The sequence below is a fragment of the Poecilia mexicana genome, unplaced genomic scaffold (assembly GCF_051168715.1).
Source record: "Poecilia mexicana isolate PSO_F unplaced genomic scaffold, ASM5116871v1 scaffold_1, whole genome shotgun sequence".
NCBI classification, from domain to species: Eukaryota; Metazoa; Chordata; class Actinopteri; order Cyprinodontiformes; family Poeciliidae; genus Poecilia; species Poecilia mexicana.
The window spans coordinates 18,378,367-18,401,641 of record NW_028263370.1 but is presented as its reverse complement, the minus strand read 5'-3'; the positions used below and the strand labels follow the sequence as shown (position 1 = coordinate 18,401,641).

At 38.1% G+C, this 23,275-nt stretch overlaps 1 protein-coding gene across 2 annotated transcripts; it reads left to right on the top strand.

The window, feature by feature from the left end:
- The first annotated feature begins 1,700 nt into the window (after nt 1-1,700).
- zbtb45 (zinc finger and BTB domain containing 45) lies at nt 1,701-19,949 on the top strand. Of its 2 annotated transcripts, none has more exons than XM_015007674.2 (6): nt 1,701-2,150; nt 3,696-5,042; nt 5,406-5,540; nt 10,107-10,247; nt 11,004-11,277; nt 12,490-19,949. In XM_015007674.2, the coding sequence occupies exons 2-6, from the start codon at nt 3,969-3,971 to the stop codon at nt 12,906-12,908; spliced, it is 2,043 nt and encodes a 680-aa protein (XP_014863160.1). In that variant the 5' UTR covers nt 1,701-2,150; nt 3,696-3,968; the 3' UTR covers nt 12,909-19,949. The 2 variants fall into 2 exon arrangements, with proteins under 2 accessions (XP_014863160.1, XP_014863161.1); XM_015007675.2 differs by having other exon boundaries at nt 1,701-2,362.
- Nucleotides 19,950-23,275: the final 3,326 nt, after the last annotated feature.

The window sequence follows — 23,275 nt, the reverse complement described above, 5'->3', positions numbered from 1 at the left end:
CATCATTAGCAACAGCATTTGGTGCATTGGCAGTAATCTTTTCCATTAAACAAAACAGTGCATGAGAAAACTCCTTTAATGATTCACCCTCCTCCTGTCTTCTAGAAAAAAAATCTTCCTGCAAAGTTACATAAGACTTAGCACAACCATACAATTCTTGCAAAATGGCAAAAATGCGTTCAGGGTCCTCTCTTTCAGCCCGGGGTCTATATCGAATCTCCTCCTTGGCTTCACCTTCCAGGTGATCAAATACAAAATAGGCTTGGTCTAGAGGAGATAGATGTCTGGCCCGTACACTGGATCGAACCTCCTCTATCCAATCCATAACCCCAATCCCAACATTACCTCTGAAAACAGGACATTTACGTTCCCTTGGGATGTAAAAGAGCCGCTCCATTACAGGTACTTCCGCTGCAGAGACAGGTTGGGGACAGTTCCCTCTCACACCACTAGAGGTAGATGGTAAAGAGTCTTGATCAGTCATAAACTTTTCCTTAAGTTCTTGGTTCTCCGCTCGAAGGTGGTGAATCATGTCCTTCAGCTCCTGAAGTTGCTCTTCCATGGCTCCACAACGCAGAGTTCCTCTCGCGTTCCACCACGGATCAACTGGACTCTGTCCCCCGCTGAACCTGCTACTGTTTCAGTTAAAAAAAAAATGGGAAAGTCAACTACTCCTACCTAGCCCTATCCAACTCAATGAAACAAACCCTGCAAGCATGTGCCAGTGCCTTACAAAATCCTGCCAACAACGCCAGATTGTGACCTTGGGTACAGCTTTAGATCTTCTTTTTACCAGATCACTCAGGTAAGTTTGTAAAAATGGACAGAGGCACTGCTGCAGATTACAAACAGTTTATTGAATTCACAAATGTTTCATGTGCAATAATAGTCAACTTATTTTATTATACCAAATGACCACACTAAAGGTGGAAGTCTATGCTGGCCCTGGGATCCTTAAAGCTGAATAATTAAAAACTAGATAAAAATTTGACTGTTTGGGGGAGGAATAATAAGAAAACAAAAGTATAACCAAATACACCTAAGTGTTCCAACAAAAGCACACTCACACAAAAATCCCTAGTGAATACAAAGGAAAAGAAACAAAGAAACTCCCCTTCCACTAGTCTCCTCAATCTAAATAAAACAGCCTAGGACCCAGGGACAGCATAGGTCCCAGTTTAAAACAAGTCAGCGGGCTAAAATAGAAAGTCCCTTTCCCTAAACAAACCCCCCAAAAAAAGAAAAGTTATTTTTAATCAACAACCTCTAAAAATAAGTAAATTGAAATCAAAACAAATCAAAAACTGAAACAGTAGCAGGCCAACCTACACACAAAAGAAATCAAGTTAGACAAGAACATTAACCAGCCAGATAAATCATAAGAAACGGCCCTTACCTTTTCTACAGTGAAACCAGTAAATGTTGCTCTTGACGTCACTCTCTAAAGTGCGTTTCCTACAACAATCAGTGGCAGAATCAGACAAATTCTAAACTCACTCCATGATTGATGTTAAACATACCTGTGCACAAGTTCTCAGCCTGCATCTGATCATCTCAGCGATCTACCTGCTTTTAAATGCAAATGCTGATCACCTGTCTCCCTAACAAGCCAGCTGCGCTCTGTCACAGCATCTTCCATATATGGGCAAGAGGAAGAGGGCGCAGCAGCACACATTCAGTGTGAAACAATATGCCCCGGCTACATATGTAAACCCCAGTCTAAAGTCTTAAATAAGATTAAGTATTAATCTTATAAACCCTACACGTTTTTCTTGTCTTTCAGGTATGCTTACTTGAAGGTGTGTGGGTGTATAGGTGTGTTTCTTTGCATTTCCACGCATTCTTATCTTAAAGTGTGTGAGGGTTTGTAAAGGAAAAAAAAGGTATTGTTCCACTTTGTGCAGAAAGACAGTCTGCTTATAGTTTCTTTGATTACATAGAAACACCTACAGCTGTGGTTTAGTTGACGTTGTTCAAAAGAAAACTCATTTTCTGTGTCTCTATGCGTCTGCCTGTGTGAAGCTGAATGTGCATGTGCATTGGTGTTTGTTTGAGCTCCAACCAGACTGGGTGCGTTACATGAGGGCTTCCTGCTGCATCCATCTGACACCAAACTAACACGCGCCGAACTGTCACCGTCCATTTCCCCGGTGAGTAGCTGGGATTTAACGACACGCCATGACACCTGGAATATATTCAACTCCAGTGTGTTGTTGACGCGCTTCAAACATTGGAGAACGCAGGCTGCGTTAGCCGTCGGCAGGCTAACTTTACTAGTTGTGTCTTTGGGCTAGTAGTCTAGCTTGGTTAGCATTGGTTAAAGCGTGGGAGCAACCTTCAGTAGGCAGTTTGGTGATACTAGGTAAGGTGCCATTTGTAGTTGTACGTCTAATGCTTCGATTTGTGTTATAAAAACTACAAAATCGCGGTTTGCGTGTAGATTTTCTGCAAATTTCCGTGCCAGAACTACACGGCTAATGTCAACAGCTAGCGCTAGCCAGTGTTAGCCCGTTACCGATAACCTGTTTGCTGACTTCAGGCGCTGACGGTTGGCAATTATTAACATTTCCAACAGACAAAACCTTCAGACTGCATCAACGACGGCTTGCCATTTGTTACAAACTACCACCTCGGTCCTCGAGCTTTTCTTTTCACAGCTAACGGTCGTTTTTTATGTTTTTTTCCCTTTCCCCGTCTTTGCGTTTCGGCACCGGCCACCCGCTGTGCGGAACCGCCAAGTTTGCTGACCCGAAGAGCCGCCGGACTCGCGCACCGCACGTGCTGTCATTTGTCCAAAACAGGTGTTCACTGAGGATGCACGCGACTAATTTGATGATTAACCCGGAGCAGCTCAGGTGCTCACCTTTTCAACCTTCAGGCGTATCCGCAGTAACCAGACAGAAAAAGAGACATATACGAGTATTTGTTTGGATTTTTGTTTTGTTTTTTATGTTAATTGTTTGATATGTTTAAAATTTATGTTTTTATGTGTCATTAAAGCCTGAAGCTCAATGAGTCACAATTTTTTTTCCTCACTAGTGGATTTATGAGGCCTTTTGTGGGAAGTGTACCCAAAAATTGTACTCGAGTAAAAGTAGCACTACTTCAACATATTTTTACCTGAAGTAAAAGTAGAAAGTAGCCGTCCAAGAAATTACTAAAGTAAGAGTCAAAAGTCTACTCAAATACTGAGTAAACTATCAAATAATTAATCATTTAATATTTAAAAACTGGATAATCAGATGGACCAAAATATAAATTTAAGTTGAAATTTTAGTATTTTAAGGGCAAAAATACAATAATTCGTATAAGTAATGAAAAATAACAGTCAGGCAAAAGAAAAAAATTCCAAATAAGTTTCTTTCAACAAAAAATGTATGAGACTTTAACAAAAACTGCAGGTGTGTGCCTATGTCCGGTGAATTTTTGGTTAAAACATTTGTTTTTCAATCAGTGAATAGAGAATCCAGAAATTTTACTCAAGTAAGAGTAGAGATACTTAATAAAATTACTGAGACAGAACTAAATATTCTCCTAAAAGTAAATTTAAAAAAAGTAAAAGTAATTGAATAAATGTAACTATTCATCTTTGAACCCAACTCTGTTCAAAGATGCAGATAATTTTTTTCTGTTTATGAAATGTAAACGGTCATGCTCTTTATGCATTAATGTAAATTTTGACTGTGTTTTAATAGATTTTCCAGATGACAGTGAAGCTGTTTGGAACGACCGCCTGACTTCACGTTAACAGACGCAGCTCCTCCTACGCTTCACCGCCCAGATCCTCCATCGCACTCATGACGTTTTGAGCCGAAGCGGCCGCCGCTCTGTGGCCCCACGCACCGCATCCGTTTCCCTCTCCGTCCTCCTCACACCTCAAGCTGACGCAAAACCCGAGGCACCTGACCCCCCTCCCCCAGCCCCACTCCCACTCCCACCCAGTCCCCAGCGACTCTCCGCCCCCGGCCATGGTGTCCGGCACGGAAACCGTGCACTACATCCACCTGCACAACTCCAGCCAGTCGGTGCTGGAGGCCCTGCGGACGCAGCGGCGCGAAGGCCTCTTCTGCGACGTGACCGTCCGGATACACGACGCCTCCCTGCGTGCCCACGCCTGCGTCCTGGCGGCCGGCAGCCCGTTTTTCCAGGACAAGCTCCTGCTGGGTCACTCGGAGATCTCAGTGCCGCCGCTGGTACCCGCGGAAACCGTGAAGCAGCTCGTGGATTTCATGTACAGCGGCTCCCTGGTGGTGCTGCAGTCGCAGGCCCTCTGCATCCTGACAGCTGCCAGCATCCTGCAGATCAAGACGGTCATTGATGAATGCACCCAGATCATCTCTCAGAGGAAGGCGGCGGCGGAGGCGGCGAGTGCAGCTGCAGCGGCAGCCGCAGCAGCAGCTGCAGGGACAGGAGCCGGAGGAGGGATGCTTGCTGGAGTTCTTCCAAAACAGGAAGAGCGTGGCCTGGGCAAAGGGAGGGAGAGCGGCAGCAGTGGGAGCTGCTCTGTTGGTAGCGCAGGCGGGGTTGGAGGTTATGCAAACTTCTCTAATTTCATGACAGAATGTGGGGCTAGCAACATGGCCGGGGGTTTGGGGGGCTCCAGCGTCAGTGACAGTGGGCCGGGCCCCATAGATCAAAGTAGCACTGTTAGCCTGATGGCGCTGGGGGAGATGGGGCCCGGCTCCATGTGCGGCGGAGACGGGATGCCCCCCGGTGCCGGCCCGGTCCTCATGAAGCAGACCTCCAGCTGCACTCAGGACGTCCGGTACAAGCTGCGAGACCTGCTGGCGCAGACTGCCAACGGAGCCGGCACCAGTAGCACGGGAAGCCTGTCTGCGGGCTGCAGCTCCGGGGTGGGCAGCGTGGACAGCGTCGGCAGGGACAGCCTCCGTGGCAACGCTGCCGACCTCTCCGACGACCTGGTGGGGATGGACCGCTACAGCGAGGAGGAGGACCTGGACGGGAGGGAGCGGGGAAGAGACGGAGACAGAGACAGGGGGGCGAGCCACAGCCGCAAGCAGAGGCAGCCGCTAAGACTCCAGGTAGGGGGATAAGGGAAAGGGTTGCTATGGTTACAGCTATCAGGCATGCAGAGCTGCAACGTTTTCCTTTGCTTTCTTTATATGCTTTTCCCTCTTCTCGCACTGCATTGGCGTATATCGCAGAGATGTTTCTCCACTTTGCACAATTGTATCTATTGTCTCAACTCCAGTAGCAGCAGCCTTGGTAATCTATGGACTTCTGCATATTAGCTGTAAGTGCCTGGCGCTCATTAGGAGCCGCTTGCAGCCTGGACAGTGCCACTGTCCTTACTGACTTGTTTTTTTTTTTTTTTTTCTGCTGCCTTTTTTTTTAGCTCTGTCGTCAGTTGTTGCATGGATTGACGTGGACCTTCCTGTTTTCAGGTGCTGGGAGGAGAGGGAGTCGTGGTTAAAGATGAAGGCGTGCAGGACTCGGACGGGACCGTCTATTCCCTGGAGGACGGGAGGCGGGACCAAGAGCAGGAGGGCGCCCAGGACTCCATGGCCAGCTTCGGACAGGTATGCTGATTTTTAATGAGGAAAAGCAGCAGTTGAAGGCTAAAATTTGAGATTTTTATTAATAATTCAGCATCTGCTACATGAAGAAGGCTATTCCTTCTGCATTTAAAATATGGAGCATGGATTTTTGCAGAAAATGTATACATAAAAAGGGCTTTTGTATTTATTTTTTACCAAGAATCTTCTTATTTATGGTGCATGGTGCTGAACACTGCAGCCTACACAAAGAAGAGCTGCCACTCTGTCAAAAGGTTTCAGCTCTGCCTTCAGTTTTCTGTGAAGCACTGCACCAAGTCTTAATTAGAAATGAAGTAAAGTGCACAAACTGGCACATCTTCACAGAATTTTTTTTTTTCAGCAGTTTTTCTTTTCTCTTTACAAGACAGGACGTGGTGGAAAGCAAAGTTCATTCTGACTCATCTCTATGCTACTTGAACTATAATCCCCATAGGTTAAGATCTCTTAGGGCTCATTTAAATGTTTTTTTTATGCAAATGAGCCAGCACGATGTCTTATCAAGTAAAGGAAGTTGTGGCTTATTAGTACGTAGAAGGAAAAAAAAAAGAAAATTATTTTTAGAGTTCGCATTTTAGGCAGTTTTTTGCATCTCAAATTGGGGAATAGCGTGGTTAATAACTAGCAGTTTGAAAGAAAGAAACCAGTTTTATCTCATTTTATGACTCCCAGTCCTCGAGGGTCGATGTCCTGAAACTTTTAGATGTGTCTCTGCCTCAAGAAACCCAAATCAAATGAGGCTGAAACAATCAAATTAAGTGTCTACTAATTTAGTAATTTACTAATTTAGACTCAAATAAAGACAACTGCTGAAAAAACAACATATTAAGGGCAGTAATTAAGCCAAAGCTGCACAAAATATCTATACATTTTGTACTTAAGATAAAAACACCTTTGATGGAGGGATTTATTTCCATTCTCAGAAAACGACAATCAAAAGCTGAACAACTGTGGGAAAAATGGATGTTGTTTAAATTCAAAAATACTTTATTGATCCCAAAGGAAAATTATATGTTGTAACTCATTCATTCATATTTTTCAAAGTGTTACTGGAGATGGTGATGGCTGTTGGCAGGAAAGCTCTGGTCTGTATTACAGCTAATCTGAAGAAGCTTCTGATGGAGGATTAGATTTTAGATTAGATCTAATAGCTAATCTAATACAGATTAGATTAGAAATCTTTGCAGGAACTAAACACCATAAGGTTGGAATAAAAGTTGTCACTGTGTTCTGATTTTATTCATTTTAAACATATGTTCTTTTTTGTTCTGTATTATGTAACAACGAAATATAACAATTATAAATTGAAAAAAAACATTTTATTTGTAAATACGTTTTACTCAAAATTTCTGAAGTGGAATAGTTTCAGCTTCACCTGGTTCAAATTCACTAATGTTACTGTACTTTAAGCAATAAACATGTTTGTTTTTTATTTTAAAAAATTAATTTAATTATTTGTATTTTTAGATGTATTTTTTATACTGTATAAAAAGACTGAAGTAGTTAAATGAAAAATCTGTGGAATATGCCACTTTTTTATCCTATTAACTGTCAGGATAATCAATTACTAAAATAGTAGTTAATTGCAGCCTTTGCATCAAATAATTAGGTCATTAGCAGGACTCGAGCATTTGTTTGCATATCGAGGAGCTAATTCAGTGATTAGATTCAGGTGTGTTGGACCAAAAAACATGCAGACTCTGGAGAACTGGAATTTGACACCTCAGGCCTTGTTATTGACAATAAATCAATAATATATATCATGATAGACATGTGATCAATGTCAGTAGATAATACATTTGATAGAATATTAAATATTTAGAATATATTCACTGAAGAAAAGTTGGTGGAATCAACTGACTCACTCACTCTTTGGTTACCTAGCAACTCACTCACTCTTTGGTTACCTAGCAACAACCTGTGGAGTAACTGGTGCAGTCGCAGTTTAAGGTTGCAGCACTGTGCCTCATAACTACTTAAAAAATAAAAAACAATGCAGTGGAGTGAAAACTGTGGATAGAGCAGGAAAGGTAAAAAAAATCAGATGTTTTAGTTTAGTCTGTTTCAGTTGGGCTGAAAATCATCAGTTTTGATCGGCTTGTGTTTGTGACTTTGAATGGAAAGCACTGAAGGTTTTTTTTCTTTGCTAATGGTGCAAACGTTGATGCTTAGACTGCAAAAACACCAAGTCTGACCGAGGATTTTTGGTCTTGGTCCTAGTGTGAATATCTACACTCAGAATAAGACAAAACTAATGTTAGAGCAAGAAATGGGTCAACAATTCCTTATTATTGATTTAAAAAAAATACTGGCTCCACTTGCAGATTATTTCACTTATAACATGGGAAAAATGTCTTCCTACAAGTGAAATAATCTGACATTAATTTTTCATCAAAATTAAGAAAATATTTACTTAGAATAAGTTAATATTTCTTGCTGAAAAGTTAGTTTTGTCTTATTTCAAATGTACTAAGATATTTTCTCTAGAAATTAGACCAAAAATGTGTGGCAAGATTTTTAGTTTTTTGTGTAGTGAATCATTTGTTCCCTTGCATATGTGGTACATTTGCAGTTGTAGTTGTTTTCTACCTGACTTTGTCGATGGATTGTTTATATGAGCCAGACGGACCTTCTGCCATCTTTACCTGGTTCGGTCTTTGAAAATGGCTGTAACCTTGCATCAGTTGGGAAGTGGAATATACGAAATATTAACATCTTAATAAAATCTTTTTTTTTTACTTTCTTTTTTGTAATCAGTTGGTGCCAAAGGCGATAGATATGATTAACTGCAGAGATTGTAAATGGGATGATAATTAGTTTAACATGCATAATTAGAAATGATAATTAGAAAGAGAAAAAGCAGGGTTCATCAACACAATTTGCATTCATATTGTGTGGGAGACGAGTCTTGACGGGCTGATTTTCTCCTTCGTTTGTGTCGGTTTTTATTGCCATAAACAGAAAAAAGGTATCGGTTGACAAAAAAAACCTGTTTGGGTTTTTTATTTCTAATTGTTGTGTAATATGCAGAGGTGAGTACAATAATTGTACTCAAGTCAGAGTAGCACTACTTCAACATATTTTCACTCAAGTAAAAGTAAAAAGTAGCCATCCAAGAAATGACTCAAATAAGAGTTAAAAAGTATTATAAAAAGTTTACTCAAGTACTGAGTAACTGATCAAATTATCAATCACTTAATATTTAAAAATGACATAATCAGACGGACCAAAATATGAAGTTTAGTGGAAATTTGGTTATTTTAAGAACAAAAATGACTAATAAATTTATCAAATTATTATGAAGCATCATTTATTTTCCTAATTGCATTTTAAAATGTAATTATTGGTAAATAAAAATGTCACTTTGTGTATATTTAGAATATTTATTACCGTATTTTCCGCACTATAAGGCGCACCTAAAAACCTTAAATTTCCTCAAAAGCCGACAGTGCGCCTTATAATCCGGTGCGCCTTATATATGGACCAATATTGAGCCACAACAGGTCTAGCAACTACGGGAAGCAGCCGCCGACTTCATTTTCGCCCATCGAAGAAGAAGCGCGCGGTGCATGCAGGGATAGTTGTCAGGATGCTGGTTTGTTAATAAAGTTTGACTGACCCATCTACCTACCAACCGTCTATAATCAGGTCGTCTGCAGGTAATTTAGCACCACTTTCTCCACCAACATGCTGTGCGAGAACGGAGAAGGGTGACCATTGTCCGGCCACGCCCCGGCCCAATCGCAGGAGGCTCTCCTAACGACTGGAGTCGGACTGTTTTGTTGATATTCCCTGTAGTGCAGCTCCATCTAGTGGATGCATAATGTAACTCCAGCCTCTACTGTAGCGTCTATTCTATGCGCCTTATAATGGGGTGCGCCTTATATATGAAAAAAGTTTTAAAATAGGCCATTCATTGAAGATGCGCCTTATAATCCGGTGCGTCTTATAGTGCGGAAAATACGGTACATTTAGATTGGAATATGATAAGAACCATCACTAAAGTTGAATTATGTTCTTCATCATTATTGCATTTCTTATGGAGTTAAATATCAAATCTGCAAATATGTTCTCTACTTGGTGTTCTGATTATATTTTTATTTTTTATTATGTAAGCAAACTTAGTTTACTGTATGAAATATCCACTTATTTCTTTTTTGATGGAGACCTAACAGTATAACAGTTTGTTTTTTTTAAGTTCATTATGTTCATTTTGAAATGAAAAACTTCATTTTGTGCAACCGCAATAATCTTCCCCTTGAAACAGCTGAAATCATGAGGCAGCGTAACGAAGAAACAACTGAAGAATCAGGGCAAAGAATTTTTTATTTTTTTTTTATTTTTATGTATTGAATCCTTCAATTAATCATCAGAACCTGAGTTAATTTGCATTCGGCCCCTTTTACTTTGATGCCCTTAAATGAAATCCAGTAGATCTGTTTTAATCCAGGAGCTGAAGCTAAACTATGAAAACCATTAAATCTTTGATTTTTATATATTCATCTGTTTGTTTTGCAGATAATTTATGTGACCTTTTTGTGTGGATTTTAGGATTTCTACGATGACCATGGGGTTTTCTCAGAGAGTTTCTGGCCTCAGAGTGAACCTCCTCAAGCCATGGCGTTTAACCCCAGAGGAAGGGTCAACAAGCCGCTGACTCCGCCTCCGTCCTCGCAGTCCATCAACAACCAGGTCAGTGCCTCCTGTCACACACTGGCAATACCGCAAAGACAAATATGACTGAAGAAAATCTTACTAAAGTTTGAAAATTTTAAAAATCTGGTTGAAGATATAACACTTTGGATGGGAGTAGCTTGTCAACAAATCAACAATCTAACCTTGGGGATCAATAAAGTTACTCTGATCCTGATTTATCTGTAAAAGAAAATGTTTTCCTATAACATTTAAAAGTGTTAATCTGCATTAAAATCTAGAGATGAGCTCAGGGCGGCCGCTCAGAGTCCTTCAGACGGCTGTAAATCGTCCCCGTGCCGCACTTTGGACACCCCTGCTGTAGCTTTTGTCTCTAGAGACCAAAGCTAATAGTTTGTGCTGAGCTTTTACTCATGTGTTAGACAGTAAATCAAATAACAATATATACTGAGATAAACATATGATCAATATCAACAGAAAATACACCTAGCAACTCACTCACTCTTTGGTTCCCTAGCAACTCACTCATTCTTTGGTTACCTAGCAACAACAGAACAGTTGAGTGACTGGCACAGCAGCAGTTTAAGGTTTCGCTGCCGTAACTGCTTAAAAATGTATAAAAACAATGGGCAAGGAGTGAAAACAGTGGATAGAAGAGGAAAAGTCACGTCGCTGTCAGTGTTTCATATATTTAAAACAATAAAATGATCATTATCGATATGAAATGCTTATATCGTGGCAGGTTTTTCAGCCATAAACCCTGTCTTACGATGATCTGTCCGTATTCCTCCATAGCTTCTTTTCCAGTACCCAGTGAGCCACTCGCAGCCTCCCCCGTTCTACGTGGGAGGACCCATGGGAGGGATGGACAACATGGCGGGAAGTGAGCCGTCCCAACAGGCTCCGCCCCCAGCGCCGATGACCCCCGTCCCCACTTCTTCAGCGTCCTCCTGTTCGGCAGGGCCCTCTCCTTCCTCCCAGGGATCTGAGACCTCGTTCGACTGCACGCACTGTGGCAAATCTTTGCGATCCAGGAAGAACTACAGCAAGCACATGTTTATCCACTCGGGTGAGTTCTGTACTAAAACCAAACTTTGCTGGATGATAAATTGTCCCAAAAGTTTTTCAAATTAAAATGCACAAAGTGGAAAACTGAAAAAACTTTTGATTACACAATGATCTGACTTAATTCTAGAACCCTTTGATTGATTTCAGGTAATGTAGACGCAAATACTAAATCAATTTATTGCTCAATAATTTCCATTTGTGCAATTTATTGTTCTCTTTTCTCTATTTCTACTAAAACTGGATGATAAAAGTTTTCAGTCTGGTTCACTGGTCTCAACTAGACCTGTTTTTGAAGGACAGTTTTGATTACTGAATTTATAATTCAGTTTAATTGTTGTTTCTGTCATTTTATTCATTTACTTAGGATATTTAAAATGTCTTCCACATCCAGTGTAAAATGTTCATTAGAGGTTTTTGATCTCAGAATCTGTGGTAACACTTTATTTGAAGAGGTTTGCATAAAACTGACATGAACATGACAGAACAGCTGTGATTACCATCAATGTTTATGACTGTTGTCATGATACATCATTTGGTAAATAATGACAGTTATATTGTAACTTTGCATTAAAAATCTACAGAATAATGCAAAGTTGACACTTTTAATTTAATTTTAATGCAGCTTTTAGTGAAATTTTGCAATAAAAGTGTCATTATTTAGAAAATTACACGTCATGACAGCAGTCATAAACATTCATGAAGATTCCTTCATGTTCATAGCAGGTGTTACGTCAGTCTTATGAACACACATTCAAATAAAGTGTTGCTAAATGTGTTCTTGCATTATTGTTATCAAATTGTATTTGTACAGCACATTTCATCAACAAGGCTTTTCAAAGTGCTTTATCATAAAAACTCAAAAATCAACAATTAAAACATTATGTTTTTCGTCATTTACCCATCAAAAATGTTGATTAGTGTTTTAAAGAAACTCTAAACAGCTGGGTTTTTAGTCTGGATTCACAGGAACTCAGTGTTTTGGCTGTTTTACAGTTTTCTGGAAGTTTGTTCCAGTTTTATGTACCATTATATTACATAAAAATGGTCTCAAAAGATCAATGTTATCATTTATTGCGATAACTTCTGGGACAATTTATCGTCCAGCAGAATTTGTTATTGTGACAGACGTAGTAACTAATTACTACCCAACTCTGCTAATTTACACATGCATTCCTTTTGAACTGAGTAAACGTTTATTTTGTTTGTCTTTTAGGTCAGAAACCTCATCAGTGCTCCATCTGCTGGCGCTCCTTCTCCCTGCGGGACTACCTCCTCAAACACATGGTGGTGCATACTGGCGTCCGGGCCTTCCAGTGCACCATGTGCGGCAAACGCTTCACGCAGAAAAGCTCCCTGAACGTGCACATGCGCACCCACCGTGCCGAGCGCACCTTCCAGTGCAATGTTTGCCACCGGGCATTCACCCACCGCACCTTGCTGGACCGCCACGCCTTGCAGCACGCCCACCACGCCCCGCAGACCCTCGGCCCGGGTCAGGGGCGTGGAGCCGACATGACCTCACCTACCAAGCACAGTCCTCCAGGTATGGGAGGAACCTCAGGTATGGCTGGCTCAGCCGCTATGGTTGGCAGCATGCCGAGCATGGCCAGCCATGGAGCTTCCTCCACCTAAATACAGGAGGAAATGGGAGAAAGGGAAATCCAGGGGAGAGGAGGAGGAGATTAGTTAGCTCATTCCTCAAACCAACGCTTAACACTTTTTTTTTTCATTATTTGGTGGTAACAGCACTTACAGCAGGGGTGTCCAAACGTACCGTCACGTAGGCCGAAAATATAGATTCAAAAGGCCAAAAACACCCAAGCTAAAATCAGTCAAATAAAGTAGCCTTCACATATTATAGATCCAAAACTTGGCAGTATCAGGACCTTTGTAGATAGAAAAAAAAGATCCCATTTTTGCCAAAAACTCAGAAATGTTGTCATTAATTTTCTAGAAAACTTAAAAATTCTCAAAAGAAAAGTTTTGACATTTGAATTTAAGAAATTTTGTAGAAAGTTCCTGATATTAATCTAAAAGTTTTATTAATATTTTCTTTTTCTAGAAAATTTCTGAGATTACCCTCAAATGTTTTAAGGTTTTTGCCAGAAATCTGCTACTTTTTTATTTTATAAGGCCCTAATACTCCTTAGTAGATTTTGCATGTTTGTATTAAAACAACAAAGTCCAGTTTTCAATTTCTTTGGGCTCAATTTAATAAATTTTCAGTAATAAGAACAGAAACTGGGTTACTTTGTTTCAAACCGTTTGCTATTTTTAGCCGAGTTTAAGAAAGAATAAAAGATAATTCTGGGTGCAGCAAAGTTGGCTTTTCAGTAAAAGTCTCTTGGTTTTACCTTTTGTTAAAACTTGGTTCTAAAACCACAAATACTTTGTGTTGTACTTTAAATTTCCTGTGTAGGAAACATTTTCACCTTGGTTACGAATTGAAAGTCTCTGTCTGCATAAACGGGTCAAATTTCAATCATATTTGAACTGCAGTTGGGGGCCGCACAAAATAAGTCCAAGGACCACAAATGGCCCCCGGGCCTCACGTTGGACACCCCTGGCCTTCAGGCTTACATGTCTTATTGCATTAGCTTAACTCCACCTTCAGTCAGGGTTTGAGGGTTTAGGAGAAAAAGATGTTCAGTTCCCAGAAAGCTATAATAATAGTTGTAGCCTGATTATTATTTTTTATTTTAATTTTTTATTTGTTTCCTGTGTTGTGATGTATTGCTAAGAGCAAAGTGGTAAATCCAACACACGTATAGGCAGCGCTTCGAAAAGTATCGAATTAAAAACATTTTTGTAGAATAGTGCAGAAACCCTGTTTCATAAAGTCCAGAGAGATTATGAGTTCCATTCACCTTCGATGGGTTTCATTCAGGACCGGTTCTCTTCTATCTGTTTAAAGCCATTTCTAGTCGGTGAGCAAACCCTGAACTGGACCAGTTGGATGTTTCAAGTGAAATATAACTGTTGGGATTGTTATTTTGTTATTTTGGTGGCGGAGTTGAATGAATTACATAAAACTGACTGGGAATGAGTGGGTGCTATGTTTTTAAAAGCTCACCATCACAGAAACCTCTTAAAGTTTGTTCTTTTCTGATCTAAGAAGTCTTTCTAATGATATTCTAGAAAAGTTAATGAAACTCCCATACACAAATTAGTTTTTCTGTTTGGATAACACTGTTTTAGAAGCTAATATATGCAACAAGCGGTTAGATGTCTGTTGGTAAAATAAACAGCCTTGTGCAGGCTAGCAACCAGGGAAGCTAACACAGATGATAAACAACACAATGGAAGCTTATTACACCTTCCTTACATTAGCGATAATAATAAAACGGCCATATATTACATGTAGGAGCAGCATTAATAGTAATATAATTAATTTTTAAATGAAAGCAATTAATATAATTTTAAACGTGCAAACTTTAAACTTCCTGTTTCGATTTCATACCCATAAAGAAACTATTTCATATCCCTTTACTTAATAGTTTTAGATAATTTTATTTCTCTTGGTATTTAGTTTGTTTTTGATGAATTTATGATTATGGGTAATATTTATTGAAGCAGGAAATTTGAATTATCACCTCGGCATCACTAACGTCTCAGATAAATTGTTCAAACTTAATCATCTGTGCGGTAATGAAGTGTTAACTTGTGAGTTGACAATGAATTTGAAGATCTGTTCACATGATTAAGCAGCTTTATCTTTAAAATGTGTGCAGCAGATTTATATGAACTTGAAAGAGTTACTAGCTGCGTTTAAATTGACAAAATGCGCAATTTGATACTTTGAAAATAAATCTGCTTAATGGAAACACGCCAGCTTCGAAAAACAAATTTAAAAAACATATATTTTGGCACTTTGATAGTGTTTTTTTTTTTCAGTCGGATCAAAATTGGTTTATTTCACTTTTTTTGCATCACGCGAGTCAAATGATCAACAACCGGATATTACTACTGGTAGAAACCATAAAGAAGACGACGATAGGAAGTCACAGGAGGATTATGGCACATCGTTTTTTTTAAGGATTTAACAAACATTTTTACATTTGATTTTAATTTTGTTTCTTATTAAATGGAAACAGCTACTGCAAAGTTGTGTGTTTTTGACTTAAATGGATTAGTGACAAAGTTTGGCACACATTTGGTATGGAAACGAAATTAAAATCACACTTGAAAAAGTTTGTTTGCATGATAAATCATTACAAAAAACATATTAGTAGGTCTGTCACAATAAATTTTGCTGGATGATAAATTGTCCAGAAATTGTTGCGATAAACAAAAATATTGTTTTGAGACCATTTTCAAGTAATATAATGGTAATGAAATAATAATGCAAGAAGACATTCTCAAAGATCAATAAACTTTAAATTCTAATGAAAATTCAAATGAACTGGAAGACATTTTAAATATCAAAAATAAATAAACACAACAAATAATATTAATTGTGAAGTCTCTGTAAAAAAATTTTTTGTCAAAAAAGGGCTAGTTGAGACCCAAACACCAGACTGAAGAATTTTGTCATCCAGTCTTTGGTAGAAAAAGAGAAAAAAGATAAATCAGACAAATGGAAATTATTGAGCTCATTTTAATTTAACACGCGACTAATAAATGCTACATCATCATCATCCAGCCACTTCCTGTCGTCTTCTTTGTCATTTCCACCAGTAGTAACATCCGGTTGTTCATCATGTGACCCGTGTAATGCTAAAAAACGTCTTTCCATTGCAGTTTTGTGGAAAAACACAAATTTTGGTGCAGCTGAAAAACCACTTCATTCTAGTGAAAAACTTGTTTTTTTTAATTAGCATGTTTCCATTAAGCAACTTTACTTTCTTAATTCCAATTTTCGCAATTTTAAGGTAAATGGAAACGCAGCTAGTAAGGAAAGTTGGTGTTTACAAGCCAACGCAGAACGTTCTCTTCTCTGTACTCATTTATTTTACTTTTTCTGGGGCCCCCTCCTGGCCTGGAGGCCCTGTGCAGTGGCTTAGTTCACTTGTGCCTTGGGCCAGCTCAGCATCGGCATCAAATAAGCACACTCCCTTACGGGGTAACAAAACAGAACAGACAATAGAAAATCTAAATGATCATTTACTGGTTGTATTTATTAATCAATTCATTCTTGGTATGGAGGAAAGCTGTGCTTGTACCGAAAACATTCAGGTAGGAAGCGACCAAAACTGTAAGGCGAAACGGCAAAGTGGTGAAATAACCGCCAACCCCACCTGCAACTCTATTACTCCACGCATAAATAATGTATATAAATATGTAAATAATAAAAAGCGACTCCTGAAAGAACTGAGTTGAAGGTGAATGGAACCTGGGATTATTCAGGAACAAACCAGGGCGACACATGGTGCTTTTTTAGGGATGTGTTGATGCAGATGAAGCAGTGAGACTACAGGAAATCATTGAAGTGGGTGGGTGGGATTAGTGGGGGGGTTACACTGTAAGACGCAGCACAGCAGAGTGAATGAAATTCACCTTGATCTGTCTGAATGCTTGGTAAGATTTTCCACAGGCGCCAGCAGTCAGCCCCGGCATCATATACCTCGAATTAAGACGGAACCTCTGAAAAGCTCAGAGGAACACTAGTTTCTCTTTTACATTGTTTAAGGAAACATTTCAGCATGTTTTACACACACACACACACACCAACAATTACCTCAGTGGTCCAAAGACAGGCATTATGCTTCGCATCTTTAAGCTACATCAAACGAAGAAACGGTGAAAACTAAAGCTAAAATAGAGCCATTTGCCTTTCCTTTCTTCTTCTTCTTCTTCTTTCTGAACGCTTCGAACGTTCTTCTATGTAAAGATTCTTGCTTATTATAAAACCCCGTTTGCTTGTTGCTCATGTGCTTCTTTGGTGTAGAGCAATTTGGAAAAAAAAGAAAAGTTTTAGAAGATTTTCAACTTGGAGAAATAATTGAAAAATCTCCGAATCTTATCAGGTTTTATTTTATTTGTTTTGTCGAGTGGCTGTTTCTTCGGAGACTCTGGCTAACATTTCATGGGAAATGATTGTTTTAAAAAAAATACACTTTTCCAACAGCACTATATATGTAAAAGAAAAACAAACAAAAAAAACTTTTTAATGTTTTAGTAAAGTTAAATTTTAAATAAAAATGTACAATCACCCATACATGTTTTGACAAAACATGTCATAATGCTAGTACCACATTAATATTTATTACAATTTGATCTCTATGCACAATTATGTTTGCACATCGCTTAGCTCTAGATATCGGTGTCCCCTTGAAGTATTTGGCCTAAGGTTGTTTTTATTATTATTATTATTTTTTAACGCATTGAAGGTGATCTTTAAAAGACCCTTAGTTTCCCAGTTTTTCGCTCACTTTCCCTTGATGTTTCTTAATAAAAACATTTCATGATGCGCAGGTTAAGCTTTGTACACAACAAAAACATAAAATCTTATCAAGAATTTTTGCTCTACTTTTAAGGCAAAAATCTTATTACGTTTGAAATAAGACAAAACTAACTCAAGTATCTTTTCAGCAGGAAATATGAGCTTTAAGTAAATGATTTTTTAATATGCAATAGAATTACCGTATTTTTCGCACTATAGGGCGCATTGGAATGAATGGTATTTTTTCATAATAAAGGGCACTGGTCTATGCGGCGCATTAAGCAAAACAAAACTGAGATAGCAGTCCTGTTGTGCTCCCGTATTAGAGTAATTACTACGTGATGACGTAATTACGTAGTCAACCCCGGTTCTTACGGCCGTCGATTGACTTCCTCCGCCCAGCTCTCACCTCTTACGGTGGTTTTCGCCGCCAGATCAATATACCCACCACCACCCCACCCGCTTCCACGGCAGCAGCGGACGGATACAGATTTCTCGTATTCTCAACTCCAAAACTTGACAGTTAGTCGGTGAAAGCACGGTACGTATTACTCCGCGATGCTCCTGACTATGGTAGCCGTAAAGTAGTGTAGCCAAAACATTTCGACATGCCGTGTACCGCACAAAATCGCTTCGAGGTCACTAAAAAACAGGTAAAGTTAATCCATACTAATTCATTAGACGGCGCTGTTTTACTCCAGATAAAGGCGCACTGTCGGTTTCTGATCAAATTAAAGGCTTAAATGCACCTGATAGTCTGGAAATTACGGTAGTACTTTTTCTTCAATTTTAAGAAGTTATTGGCTTAAAATAAGCTGTTAGATCTCACTGAAAAGCTTGTTTTAAGTAAATAACTAATATTAATAAAAGATGGTGAAAATGCCCCATTAGTGGTGAAATAATCTGCCAGTGGAACTAGTGCGGTTTTTTAAAATCAGTATTAATGAATACTTAAGACAAGCTCACCTATCTTGTTGAAAACTTATTTGTAAGTTAGTACACTTGAAATAAGACAAAATCAACTTATAGATAACTTTTGAGCAAGATAAATTAGCCTGTTCTAAGTTAATAATTACTTAATATTGATAAAATATGGGAAAAATGTTATAAGTGAAATAATCTGCCAGTGGAACTAGTATATTTTAAAATCAAAATTAGGAGATTTACTTAAAACAAGCTCCTCTATGTTGCTGAAAAGTTCCTTATGAGTTAATTTTGTCTGATTTCAAACGTAATAAGATATTTACACTAAAAAATAGACCAAAAATACTTGGTAAGATTTTGTTTTTACAGTGTAGGAACTATTCTTACTGACATTTATGTAGATATTCTCAACAAGTGACAAACTTTGTGCTTGAGAACTTTCCAAGCAATTATATATGTTTTAAAAAAATAAAATATTCCCTTTAATTAAGATTTTTATGTAAAAGTGAATCCATGTAAGACAAATCTGTAACTTTTTTTTTTCCTTTTTTCTGCTTGGATTTCACTCTAAACATTGATATTTAATGTCCCACTCAGACATGGAAGAATGCTGCTTACTTTACTCAGAGCAGAACTGGCGGTATGAATTCAGCGGCTTCTCAACCAAAACTGCAGATTCAGTGCTCTGTTTCTCCAGTCTTGTGTATCTGAAAGGAAAAAAAATCAAATAAACATAAAGGAAAACCGTTTGGAGAAGCTGGACTGAAATTCTTTCAATTTGCCGTTCTGTATAAGCTATATATATATATATATAAATATAAATATCTACATTTTAAGCACATTTTAAGCCAAACTTTTGGTGCTTTTTTTTTAAGAAACATTTACCTCATTTGCCAGTTGCCAACGCCACTCTGTGGTCAGGGTTCAGTAAATAAGCAGTGTTAAGCTGTTTCACAGGTTTGATCTATCCTCAGCAGTGGATGTGCTTTTGTTGCATTGTGTCTGTGGGGGGAAACCCTTGTACAGTAGTGTAATATGTGTGCTTTGAAGCCATGTCAGCGCATTGTAACGTAGTGTATTATTATTACGCCTTTTATTTCTGTATTTTTGCTTTGTTGAGAGGGACGACAACTGTTTTTCTACATGAATATTTCTTTAACGGAGGTGAAATATGTCAGAAAAAGTCATTTTATAAACAAAAAAAGTAGAAAAAACTGTCATCTTACAGCTACATCTTTATGTATGAAAAGACTAATGGCATGATTTTAACTTTTTCCTAGAACTTAGATGTTGTTCTTGATGAATTCATTGACTTTGAAAAATTGAGTGATTTCAAAGATTTTTCTCCAAATAAAGAGTTCACTCTGGTTGTTTGTTTGTTCTCTTATTAAAATATTAATTATTTCATCAATGAAACTGAAGGTTTGAATATCGGGATCTAAGTTATTTTGAGTCAAAAGTCTGTAAGAAACTTAAAAACAATGTTATTCAAAAATATTTTAAAAATACAGAAGGCAAATATCTCACCAGTTATAAGTGAAATAATGTGACGGTGAAATCAGTAGTTCAACAATATTTAGGAATTATTGACTTAAAACAAGTTCAAATATTGTTAGCTGAAAATTACTTGTAAGTTTGTTTTGTCTTATTTCCTGTGTGCTCAGATGTTTGCACTGAAAACTTGACCACAAACACTTGGTAAGGTTTTTGTGTTTTTGCAGTGAAACTGTTATTTGGCCTTTTCTTTAATTGTTCTCAGAATGAAGACAATTTCACTGCAAAACCACAAAATCTTTCAGTGTATTTTTAGTGTCGTTTCCAGTGCAAATATCTTAGTTTTGTCTTATTTCATGCGTAATAACTTGCAAATAATTCCTTAAAGTTGATAAGTTCTAGTCCTACTGGAAGATTATTTAACTTATACACAGAAAAAATGTCATAAGAGAAATAACCTGCCAGTGATCTAGAACTTTTTCATCAACATTAATGAATTATTGACCTCAAACAAGTTCATATATCTTGCTGAAAAGTTATTTATTTCAAGCATGCTAACATATTTTAAAACTAAACCAAATTCTTGTAAGATTGTGTTTTTACAGCGTATAGTAGCTTTTTTATGTTTTCTTTCATTGCTCACAGAATGAACTCAAGTTTCTTCAATAAATGCATATCAGATACCAAGAGAGAGAGTTTTTCTCTTATTAATGGTTAGCTTGTTTTAAAATATACATTTTTCTTCCTGCAAAAACAAAAACTTGCCAAATATTTTTGGTCTAGTTTCTAGTCCAAATATCTTAGTACACTTGAGATAAGACAAAACTAACTTACAAGTAATGTTTCACCAAAATATAGAAGATTATTTTAAGTAATATTGATGAAAATGTACTAAACTCTCTTATAACAAGACACTTCGCACATGTTATGTTAATTAATCTGAAAGTGGAACTAGTACGTTTTCATCAATATTAAGAAATTATTGACTTAAAGTAAGCTTCTTTATCTTGCTGAAATGTACGTTAGTTTTGTCTTATTTCCAAGTGTGCTAAGATATTTGTAGTAGAAACTAAACCAAATCTACGTGGTGGGTTTTGTGTTTTTGCAGTGCATAAGCAGCTGTAGCGCTGATTCATGTGATGGTCCATGTTTCCATGATGGTCCGTCCCAGGTGCCGTCCTCAGGCTTTCGCCTCGGAGGTGGTGGCTGTCTGTGGCTGAACTCCGGCCAGAAGGCATCTGTTACTCAACAACATCTGTTCCCGCTGCTCTCTTTCTCCCAGCATGCCGAGGGACATGCAGACTCTCCCTAGGGTGGTCTTTTGTGTGCTTCATTGTCAATTCCATCATTGTCTGCTGAAGCCTGTTCCACTAATGGCGCGGCGTTGTAAGCCGAACCAGAGGCCCCCGATGCCAGGTCGATGATTTACAGTCACTCGCTTCCAGGGCCGCTGCTGCGTTCAATGGGCACTGAGGGGCTGGAGGATTGGGGGCCCAAAAAATAAAAACCCCTGAAAGATTATTAAAAATAATAAAAGTAACAATATATTTAATTTAAAAAAATGTGTAAAGCATGTGAATAGATACATACTGAGCCCTCTAGTGGACATTTGTTTTTCTTTCCTTCACAATACTTTTGTATTAGTTTTTGTCTTTTCAAGTTGTGCTAAGCTAAAACTAGACCAAAAAATACTTGGTAAGATTTTGTGGTTTTGCAATAAACTTTGTAGGGAACTAAAACACTGCCAAAAACCACAAACAAGTTATTTTTTTGTCTAGCTTCTTGTGCAAATATGTTGATACACTTGACATAAATTATCTCATGAGGAACTTTTCAGCAAGATATGAGCTTGTTTTCAGTCAATAATTACTGAATTTTGATGAAAAACTACTAGTTCCACTGGCAGATTATTTTACTAAAAACATGGGGAAAATATCTTGTTATAAATAAAATAATATGCCAACGAAACCAGTACTTTTTCATCAATATTAAGGAATTATTGACTAAAAACAAGCTCCTATAGCTTGCTGAAAAGTTTTAGTTTTTGTCTCTTTTTGAGTACAGTAGAAACTAAACCAAAAATACCTGCAGTGAGTTACGTTAAAATGGAAATGTTTCACTTTTTTGTTAAGTTGTTTTGGATTTTCTGATCTCTCCAATGAGGTTTCCAGCTGAATAAATAAAATTCAGGCATCAAAGCCTCCAGTTCAAGATATAGTTTGGAAAAAACAGGAAGTGTGTGAAACTACTCTCCATTGATCTAAATTTCAAAGCCATGATTTACCTGGTGTCGGTGGAAGTCGCACTAAAAGTGGTAAATCTGGTGTGAGGACATTGTTTTTCATGAATAGACCCCCTCGTCCGTCTCCACGGCGACACTTTCCAGAAAAAGGCCCGCCATGGGGCGGCCCGGGGAAGGCAGCAGATGTTGGTGATTAACTTTGCTCGCCTTCAACGAGGCGTTTGCTGGGAGTATTCACACATGGACGCAATGAGACATCATGTTTAGCAATATTTATTGGAAAAATAGTCTTGGCTAATTCCTTCATTCACAACCAGTAAACTGTTACATTATTCATTTTAAATAACATTTTCTTAAAACAAAAGAAAGCAAAAGAAGTAAAAAAAAAACAAAACAAACATTCACATGAAGTGCCTTTGCAAATATCTTTTAAAAAAACTTAAATAATTATAACAAACATCGCAAATATACATTAGAAAATAAAAATAACACAAAGTTTTTAAATTAACATAAATTAAATCATAATTTTAAATCATAACATTTTCTTGGGTTTATTTTACACAAAGGACAATCTGTATCAAAAGGAAATTTCCTCTTTTTCTTTTTTATAAAAAAAAAACTTTTTTTTGTTTTGTTTTTTGAAAGAATACTATATCATAAATGGTTTGGAGGGCTTGGGGGGAGAAAACGCACTTCAGTTAGTACAGACATCAAGTATACATACAGTCTTCACTATGGCAGCGATGGGAGCACAGCCCATGAAGCGCCCTGTGAAGAGCAGGCCAGTATGGCCAAACATCCACCGTTTGATGCAGTTCCTGCGCTCAGCAGCAGCCTGTGGGGTGCAGAAAAGGCCCGGCTGCAAATGTTGCATAAAATAAAACTCGTAGCATGCTCTATTGCAGGGGTGTCCAAACTGCGGCCCCGGGGGCCGTTTGTGGCCTTTCGACTGATTTT